Source organism: Zeus faber (genome assembly GCF_960531495.2).
Source record: "Zeus faber genome assembly, chromosome: 5".
Taxonomy (NCBI): Eukaryota; Metazoa; Chordata; class Actinopteri; order Zeiformes; family Zeidae; genus Zeus; species Zeus faber.
Window position 1 is genome coordinate 10,549,079 of NC_137192.1, and position 10,357 is coordinate 10,559,435.

The window sequence follows — 10,357 nt, forward strand, 5'->3', positions numbered from 1 at the left end:
GTTTAATCACATAAGATAAGAATATTTTTAAAAAGATTGTGCTGCGTATCTGAGACTGAGTTCATACATTTTGATATATGTTTGCTGATACATATTTAAAATGTATTCTGAAACATATTATACACACATACATATTTGTTTGCTGCTGTAGGTTATGGAAGTAGTGGCGGGAAATCAAAGTATGCTAGGATGTTTTCCCCGAAATTGCTTTACTCAGGAGGCAGGAGGAGTGCCTTTGTCCATCTGTGGTGGTTTCAATCTCATATCGGCATCAATGGGATTCAGTGTGGCCTGCCAGTGTAAAAGTTACACTCCCAGATTGTTCCCTCAACAAGTCTTGACTTATCATTTGACATAATGTTTTATGTTTTATTACATAACACACACACTGAAGGAGACGCCTGGTTTGATGTATTTTTACATTATGGGCTTCCCTTTTCAGGTATTTGGGTTTCATTTTTTACAATTATGGAGGGCGATGATGGCATGACCAGAGCAGGCATGAACCCATGATCTGAGGAGTGCCCTCACCACAATGAAGCAACAGCATTCAAAGAGAAGAGAGTTAGACTTTAATGTCGATCCAGTGAACATCAAGTTAAAACATTTTTACACTTTTTGACACAAGGTGGAGGAATTTGTAACGCAAGGCTCTTGTCATAGAATTCGATTTCATGCTTCAATTCAATGCAGTTATATTTACTTTAACGCTCCTTTAACTTCGATGCATTTGAATCCTAAGTAGGCTATTCTACACTGGTAAATGACGTTGGTTGTATTTGATCATGCGTAGCACGAGCAGCCATCTTCTCATTCATCTCTGACAAATTTAGTTTGTCAATTATTTATCTTTTCGCTCTTAAAGAGGCCTGACATGACGTAATCTGAGACACTCCCATCGATGAGGCCAGTTCCATTGCTGTGAATGAACCAGCAGGGAACATTTTCCCCGTTCTTCACGTCCCTCCTGAAGTCCCTCTGCCAGCCCCTGTAGACCAAGACGGAGACAAAGAGGATGGGAAATATATTAAATAGGATATAAAATGTGATTTAAAGACACAAATCAGTAAACAATATGTGGGACAGGTGTACCTGGTCACATTCAGCTGATGTCCCTTGACATGCATGGTGGCATCAGGCTTCTCAGGGACTTCTCCTGGACGCAGGTCTCCCACCTCGAACTCAAGCCCATGGTAGAACTGACCTGGAGGAGGAGGCACCTTTTAATGATATTTCCAAGCAGAATCAGACGATGGCATGTCGTGTTGTTTCCCGAGGTGTGTGCGATGCTGTACCTAGCAAACCGTGGACGGACGGAGAGAGCAGGTGGCTGTCCAGGGTGTAGAATCCCAGATAGTCCTGGTGGTAGGGGTGTTTCTCCCACACCTTATGGAGCAGGATGACAAACTGGACAGAATCCCTGAGAGTCACCCTGAGGCTGCGGTCCTTGCTCAGCCGCAGATCCATACTGGGGCATGAGGGAAGAAGGGGTGGAGGGGGGAGGGGGAAAGGAGGGGAGATTAATGCCCCTTTTTCACTGCACCAAAAACTCGGTAACACCCGCTAACTATCTGGCATTTGTTATTAGTGGGAAAAGTTACACCTGGGTTTCATTCCCGGTTTCATGGTTATTTATCTGCCCTGGCTCCGATTGGCTGTGATGGAAACACGACAATAGGGTCGACTCGCTAATAATCGCACCTCTACCGACGAGATGCGACGCGCGTTGAAGTTCTGGACGTTGTATAATTCCATCATTTCATATCCGATTTAGAATCCAAAATCAAAATTTGTTGAGTTATTGATTTTTTTCCCGCATGGGGGATCATGAAATGTTTTGGGTGTAGGGGACACTCCGTGGGGACCGCAGTGGAGAACCAGGCTCCAAGCCACTCCAACACCGCCCCAAGCCCGTCTCTGAACCGGAGGAGTGTCTCCGCTCCGTCTCCGGCATCGGGCGCTGCCGGTGCATGAGTGCGGGCATGGATACTCCATGCTGCTTCTTCTACTGTTTTTTTCCCCAGTCACACTGGAGCCATGACACGCCCCTTTTCCGGTGTGTTTGTGACGTCGGACGTGACACACCAGGGAAAAAAAAGAAGGCATACTCGCCTGGGAAAGGTGTCAATCGCCTATTTTTCGGGGGTTTACCCAGGTTTTAAAAACCTGGGTATACCCGCTAATTTTGGTGTTTTACAGTAGATGTGGAGGTCTGAAGCAAAGGGCAGGGCGTGATAAGCAAGTTGGGAATTGAGGAGAAATATTTGAGATATGAGACAGGTCAGAGAAAAGGTAAAAGCAGAGAAGAGAGTGTCCAGCGACAACTCTCAATCTTCACTTAGCCTTAAATATCACATTGACCTGACACTTATGAAACAAATGGTCTCAAAGAGGCCAACTCACTTGGCTCCTTTAAGGGAGGCTGCCTCTGACCACAGCAGCTTGACCCGTTTGCCGTCTTGGAAAATGGTGATGTTCTGAGTGGTCACCTCCAGCTTCACCCCAAGGCCCCGGTGCACAATGCCGAGACGCCCAAAGTAGGTGTTCACTTTGCCACCGGGGGCAATCTTTTTGTCTCCGATGGTCTGACCATTGACCAAAATACCTGAGGAGCAGCAAGCGATTCAGCCATTCAGGTCACGATCGATCGTAACACAAGAGAGGTTGAGAACCTCGACTCGAAAGGCCTGACCTGAGGCAGGGTCTCGGACCAGGTTAAAGATGGTTCCTGGCGAGTCATCGATGTTGAAGCACAGCGCGTCCTCCCTCTCTGGAAGCTCAATTATGAAGTGAGGATCTCCATCCACTGCATGTTCATTATAATAGTGAGAAGAATGCAATCAATATTAGAGAAAAAAAAACAAAAACACAACAGATAGCATGAAAGCTACATGTAAAATAGATTATATTGGGCCTACCTAGAAATACTCGGTAGTTGGGAGCAGGAGGATAATAATGTACTTGTCTTTGAAGGGAAGACAACAGCCCTGCATACACACAATATATCCACCAAGTTAGATGCAATGCATCATCTGAACCTTAATCTATAGAATGCTTATATAGGGGAAATAATCACCATCTTACCTGTTTTCTCAAACTGTTGTCGTTGCTCTGTGGAAAAAAAAAAAATGAAAAAAACATTTAGCGCATGCCAGAACAAAAATATAAATATTTATAAGAATAAAAATATAATTTGTACAGTTGGCAAAGAGCTCAGCAAAAGGCGATGTATGTTCTTGGGAAAAAGCCCTTCAAAGCCCTACCCTCGGTCAGCTTGTCAGCGATTAAGGGACTCTCTGTGCCATCCTCCGTCTCTGGCTTGGTGACCACCATGGAGGTGAGTGGGGTGACAAAGTTGTACCGCAAGGACATCTCCAAGGCCTTGGCCGTGGCGTTGTTTTTCTCATCTGCTGAACCACGCTTACTGGGTAATGCAAATCCCCACAAAAAATAGACAGGATGAGGAGATAAACATCAGACAATACAACACAACTCCAACCCGTTAATGTTACACAGACTTGAGTTCACTTGACCGACCAGACCTGGTCTCCATCAGCTGCTGGATGGTGAGGTAGGCCCACAGGCGCTCTGTGAAGTCCCCGAAAATGTACTCCTTCTCTGGGTAGATCACGCCCCACTCCACCGCTGCAGCCTGGCCCTTCACCTGGAAGTCCTCTTGCTAGATGGGTGAGGACATTGGAGCAGAAGAGCAAACCAAACGCATCGCAGTCTTTTTAGGAAGGGATAACGTCTCTCATCATTGACATGCCCGGTGTGTAGACACTGTACATGATACGTAGATGTCCCTCGCTCACCCCTTGGCCGAACACCTCCACCATGAAGTTGTCAAGGTCGTTGTCAGTCAGCCGTCCTGCCACTACGATCTCAGAGCCGTTGAACAGCTGACTGAAGTGGTTTGTGGTCAAAGAGTCCACCTTGTTGTGGGGGTAATTTATGTCCACCTCCGACAGCAGGGGGCTGGCCACCTCCGCGAAAAAGCCCTGCAATAGATTCCCAAATGAGAAAATGAACGTGATGAGTAGTATTGCAAGAATGGAAGGACCTCATTGGGCACCGCATCATGGATTGCATTGGGCACACTCACACACACACACACACACACACACCCACACACACACACACACACACACACACACACACACCTGAAGCTGGAGGGTTGCGTCTGAGGCCTCGTAGATCCTGCGGGCCAGCCCATTGTTTTGCTTGGCCATCACATCCAGGAAGGAGTAATCCACGTCGTTCCCAAAGCCGAGGCAGAACAGAGACATGTTGCCGCCAATGGCTTGTTTGACATTCTGCTGGATCAGCGGGAGGTGACTCACCCCTACACGCACAAACGCACAAACAGGCACACAGATGCAGCTTGCATCTACAGCGCATGAGCGCAAAGCTATGCTTTAAAACGAGAATTGCAAAACTCACCGCTATTCGGCATTCCGTCGGTCAGTAAAATAACCATGTCAACGCTACTCTCTGGAAGTTTCCCTTTATTTCTGTCTGTGATCAGCATGCTGATGGCTTTCATCATCGCTTCATTGATATTGGTGCCTGAGAGGTGAAGAGGCTTTTATGAACATTAACCAAACATCGAATAAGAAATTGTCCCGTCAAATTCCATTTACTTTTACGTCTACGTTGCAAATCTTACATCGCGGCTCTCATTGGTTTGACTCCTACCTCCCATGGCCTGCAATTGACGGACATAATCTGCGGCCCCATTCACATTTTCCCTTGTTGCTTGGGAGAGAGTCTCTCTCCAAAACGTTTCTGAAGAAGAAAAGGAAATCACAGCAAAGTGGTCCTCGCTATGAAGCTCTAAGAGAATGGACCGCATGGCATCCCTGGTCTGGAGAGGGGAAGAAGGTCAGTGGTCAGTGCTCCGTGTGGTATTTACACATTTACATTCAAACGCACAGTAGTTCACCTGGCTCATTTTGGTGCCCATCATGGAGCCGCTGGTGTCAATGACAAACACCACGTTCTTCGGGACCCGAGGAAGGTCGGGAGGAGCGAAGAAGTGCACAAAGTAGCCGTTCACGATCTGGGGGAAACAGGGAAACACTGAATGGGAGCGGCGTGAAAACTCAAGAGACGTCATCCTTTTTTTTATAGTTTTGGGTGCAACCTTCACACCTTTGCAGGGGCGTGTCTGATGAATATGGGGCCCGTTTCAAAGAGCTACCATGCCCCCCCAGCACCACACCAACCCATTCCACCCCACCCTGAGAGAAACAACAAGGCCTGTTACACGCCGGAAGTGGAGCTGATGCAAGGCGGACGCAAAAGTGTTTTTAGTTTTTTTAAATGCGCTCACGTTAAAGGACAAATGTTTTCATACTGCACATGGAGCGGAAGCAGAGCTGGTGGGGTGAGGCGTTCCTTCAGGCCTCTCGGCGATTTTTCTGGGTCGCGCAAAGAGTATAGTCTCAAAAACACACTGCCGGACGTTGAATGACCTCACATTCTCAACCATTTTCGTTGCCGTTTTCTTTGGCTAATGTAGGTGTTTAGTTGTTGTGTTGCCTATTCAACTGATCGGTTATTTTAATTAAGACGCGTGATAGCCTGTACTGAAAATGATTACTTTGTGATGAGGTAGCAAATGAGTACAAATTTATTTGCTGACAAGAAAAATGGAAAGTTTTATGCAATTAAATGTTAACAATGAAAAGCAGACATTTAAATTGATCCGTACAGCCACACAGCCTACCAAGGTTGTATCCCCAATGTCTCCGCTGCTCAACTTGGCCTGAGAGTGCGGGGATAAAATGCACATCTGGTATGGACACCAAAGCGAAGGAAAGCGCTGCACAAGCTCGAGGCGTAACTTCATTCCTCCAGTGTGCGAGCCCGGCCCTCGCCATACACCACTAAATTATTCATAAATAAAATCTGTCAAATGATGTTTATATTAGTCTGTATTTTTATTTTACTTAATTATATTTGATTTCACTGGTATAATTATATTTATTTAAATTTTGAGGAACTGAGAAACGCACCAATCCTCGCAAGGACGAAGCTCTCCTAGATGTAAATGTACTTTGTGGAATAATAAACTGATTCTGATTCTGATTAAATGGAGCTTTTCGTCTGAATGAGACGAGAAGACAACCCCCCCACCCCCCCCCCCGAATTTTTGTGTTTATTAAATTAAATTTCATTTAAAATATATAATTTAGAATTAAAATGGAGATTATTAATTCATTGGAATTAATTGGGCAGGCCTTGTTCTGGGAGCTTTGAAAAAGCTGCACGAGCGCTTATTATTTTTTATTTAAGAGGTGGAGCGGTATCGAGAGGCGACCTTCGCACCCTTTTTTTTTTTACAATGTTCAAATTTTGTATCAGGATAAATAATACATTATTATTATTATTATTGTTGTTGTTGTGGTTGTTGATAATGATAATAATAATAATAACAATATTAAATATAGCTTCAGGCAGCAATACCAGTTTAGTCGTGTTGGGTGTGTTTTACAGTTTCCCTGGTTCTCTGAAATTCTGTACGATTTTCAGAGTTTACTTGAAGACAGCATGGGCTTCCCCCGGTCTCTCGTCTCCGGGTTGCTCGTCTCGCGGTCTCCACAGCGCAACCCTCCTGTCTTTAAAACAACCGTCCATGTTTGCATGTAACCCACATCATCTCATTGTGAGAACTCATCGTGTTGTCTGTGGAAATAGAGCTGCACTCTCAGTGACGGGCGGGTGTTTGGTGCCAGACACTGGACACGGTCCAACTGGACATTCTCAATCAGAATCTGTACATTTATAGTAAATAATATGATGACGTCATAAAACGTCTTACCGTTAATCTCATCTAACCAAAACCAACGTAATATTTGGGTCAACGTTGTTCGGTGTATCGTTAATATCTGCTCCGTATGTGGATCGATTTGGATGAAATTTAAACCACGAGGTTCTTTGTGGCAACACGTTTCAAACAAGACGTAAACCGTGTTTGTGTGCTATGCGGAAGTCCATATTCCAGATAGTTTCAGGGTTCAAAATTTGCGCAGGCTGGTCCGCTTATAATAATAAGAGAACCATTAGACCCACAAGCTTGCTTCCAAATAACTCATTTCTTGATTTGAATGGACAGCTGACCTGAATGTCCCCAAGGCTCGACGCTCGTGTCACATCATACTTGATGATGAAATCTCCATCGATCAAAGTGCCGTCACAGCTTGGACAACTTCTCTGCTGGTCCAGAGTCGGCGAGAAGGAAATGTGTGCCTGGGAGGGAGGGAGGGAAATTAATTTTAGTGAGACTGTGAAATCAGGCATATTGTTTATTTTATGGTAATTAAAAGAAAGACGGCCCAGAGATGGGTTTCATTAAAAATATATATATATCTTTTAAAGATCCACTTGCTGGGATCCTCTCAGCACCTTGTTGTCTGTGACAGTTTTCTCCACTAGAGGGAGCAGCTCATTGGTGACGAAGGTTCCATAGGCATCCACAAAGGCAAGGCCCTGGGGCTCGTAGATGTCTGCCACAATCTGTCACACACACACACACACACACACACACACACACACACACACACACACACACACACACACACACACACACACACACACACACACACACACACACACACACACACACACACACACACACACACACACACAAAGAGATGGCGCGGTGTGGCTCTGCATAACAAAGACAAATCCAGGAAATTTCCCACAGGCGGACCTGGAATCACCTCGAAGTTCTGGACCAAACCTCTGGGTTTGATTCGGGTCAGGATCTCATACTGTCCCAATTTCCTCTGGAGGAGCTCCTCGTAGGTCAGGACGAACGTCACGTTGCTGTTCGCCGCAATATTGACAGACACCGAGAAGCTCTCCATCTTTCTTCCGGAAGCCCTGCGACGGACAGCACACCCACATGAGGGGTTGTCTCCAAATGTTGAGCCGCACTACACACAGACACTGGGCATCGTAACAAATTCAATTTCATCTTGAAATTCTCAACCCATTGCTTATGGAATCAATAACAAAAAAAAATCTGTGCATAGTGTAATAGTAGTAGTAATTCCCTCCCTTTGCCAAAGCTGAACTTACTGGACCAGTCCAGCAGTCTGCCCCGATGAGACCGCCTTTTCGTACTGCTTCTTGGCTTTCTCTTTCTCGTTCACCTTGCCAACGTAGATCTCACCTTCAATCTCCCTGGGGAGGCGGGCGGACAGTCAAAACACTCTTTCCAATGCGGCACCGGCCGATTTGGCTTTAATTTTACACGGATCTGAGCTCTTAAGAAAAAAGACATCTCAGTTGGGATGTCAAATGCACTTCTTCAGCCCCCAATCACAGCTTACGTGCCATGAGGCGTCGTAGGCCTAAGACAACGCTCAATTTGTAAACCTTAAGAAACAAACAAAAAAGAATGAACAAGAGAAAAATGATTGAGGAAAGGAATTGAGACGGAGGTGTGGTCAACATGGACGAAATGACGGCCATTTGGGGGCGCTAGCAGCAACTAAATGGAAACCCGACAATTCCACATGCATTTCGAGGTGTGATGTTCGGACATCAGAGCGAGGACAGCGGGTGGAGGACTCACATGCTGAAGTTGGCGATGAAGGCCGTCTTGGGCAGCTCCACCTCGAAGAATATTTCCTGGGAGGTGTTGGCCCTGTTCAGGGCGCTGGAGGTCATGACGGTGTGGGCGAAACGAGACGCCACCGTGCAGTCCACCGTGACGCTGTAGAATTCCACCGTCTGAGAGAGGGAGGGAGGGAGGGAGGGAGAGACGATAAATGAAAAGGGGGATATCATTAGACACACAGCTTTTCAGCTATTAATCATTTTTGCTTCCTCAAAATCAAATTTTATTTGCATCTCAAACCAGCCCACTCTGTTGCCCCGATGGAGGCCAAAAAAATCGGTTGGCTCCCATTAAAACAAACTACAAACAAACAAACAAAAAAAATGCTTGGTCAGTGCACTTCTTGGAATGATGTAAGCAGTCAAGTTGGGCGAACTAGGTGTGGTGCAGCTACAGTCATGGCTGTTCTAAGATGCATCTCAACATTATTAATAGCAATACAGACCCAGAAGTCCTTCCCTTACCTCAGGATTCTTTGCGCTTCTTTTCTGTAGGAAGGAAAGACACATTAAAAGTTAATGAAGGTGCTCGTTTCTGGGCTTGCGCATTCCAGACAGGCTGTAACGTTTGAACGTAACTCTTGTCAATAGCTGGAATATTGAACAAAGCTAAGATGAAATTCACCAATGGTTTCAAAGTACCTGAATTGACCTGGCGGCGCCTTCTGTCTCCTGAAATTCCACATGGGGCAGGTTGAAAACAGAAAGAAATGTAGAAGAAAGTCCATGCCTGATTAGATCAAAGAGGGGAACGAGGAACAGAGGAGAAAAAGAAGTGACAGTACCTCGACGGGGGAGACGACCAGGGCCCCGCGGCCCAGGCCAAGGAGCCAGAGGCCGACGCAGCCCCACAGCAGAGCACCACCCCACGCTGCAGACATGACCCAACGTTCACCAAACACTGACTGACTTCAGTGCTCACAAAACAGCCAAAGTCGCCTTCCCCGGAGGGAGGGACGAAAAAACTTCTGGGGGAAAAAAAAAAAAAAAAAAGAAATCGGCCAACAGTCGTATCCCCTACCCACTCAGTTTAAACTATGAACTGCAGATAGCGACAATATTTACATGGAGATAACGCGCGCCGATTTGATTTAACGAAAATACAACAACCAGAATAGCTCAGCGGTGCTCAGCCACTGCGACAAGCATGACCAGATTGCGGCACACCAGAGCTTCTAGTGAAGAAAAAGCCTCAACATACTAACGCTGTTTTTGTTTGTGTGCAAAGTAGAAGAAAAAAAGGTCGAAGAAAATCATATGCATTTTGATACAACGCAGGCTCTTTAGAACATTGAAATTGACTTTTTTTTTTTATGGTTAAAGCGCGCTTGTATCTTGTTTAATTTAATGTGGGAAAAAGCTTAATACACTGGGAATCCTTGTCCCCATTTCCTGGTATTTTGTTGCAGTGCAGTGTTTGCCGTCAGCCCCCTCGCCCTCATCGTGTTTTAGTTTTGGCACCGGGAGGGAACGGGTCCAGCCAACCCTGCATCATGATGACCGTCTAACACGACACGACTTTCATGTAATTTCATTACATTCTCGTTCACGCCCTCACCCCCTGACTAAACAGCTTGCGTAATTACATTTGCTGTGATGTGTTTATGCCATTTCTTTTTTTTTTTACATTTATTTTTTTTACCAGTCTAGCTGTGAACAGCGGAACACATTGTGTGAAATCAGTCGTCTATATTGAATTAACTGCTGTGAGCTGATTGCAAAATCC

At 45.6% G+C, this 10,357-nt stretch overlaps 1 protein-coding gene across 1 annotated transcript; it reads right to left on the bottom strand.

Annotated features, from left to right (window-relative positions):
- Window positions 1-549: 549 nt before the first annotated feature.
- itih3a.1 (inter-alpha-trypsin inhibitor heavy chain 3a, tandem duplicate 1) lies at window positions 550-9,560 on the bottom strand. The gene is made up of 22 exons (XM_080001327.1): window positions 9,417-9,560; window positions 9,274-9,303; window positions 9,097-9,120; window positions 8,588-8,745; window positions 8,089-8,193; window positions 7,728-7,890; window positions 7,411-7,521; window positions 7,126-7,254; window positions 4,946-5,062; window positions 4,699-4,867; window positions 4,444-4,569; window positions 4,164-4,345; window positions 3,816-4,001; window positions 3,543-3,679; window positions 3,264-3,424; window positions 3,085-3,111; window positions 2,919-2,987; window positions 2,693-2,806; window positions 2,404-2,605; window positions 1,296-1,468; window positions 1,093-1,204; window positions 550-988 (listed from the first exon to the last, which is right to left on the bottom strand). The coding sequence occupies exons 1-22, from the start codon at window positions 9,510-9,512 to the stop codon at window positions 838-840; spliced, it is 2,742 nt and encodes a 913-aa protein (XP_079857453.1). The 5' UTR covers window positions 9,513-9,560; the 3' UTR covers window positions 550-837.
- Between the last annotated feature and the right edge of the window lie 797 nt (window positions 9,561-10,357).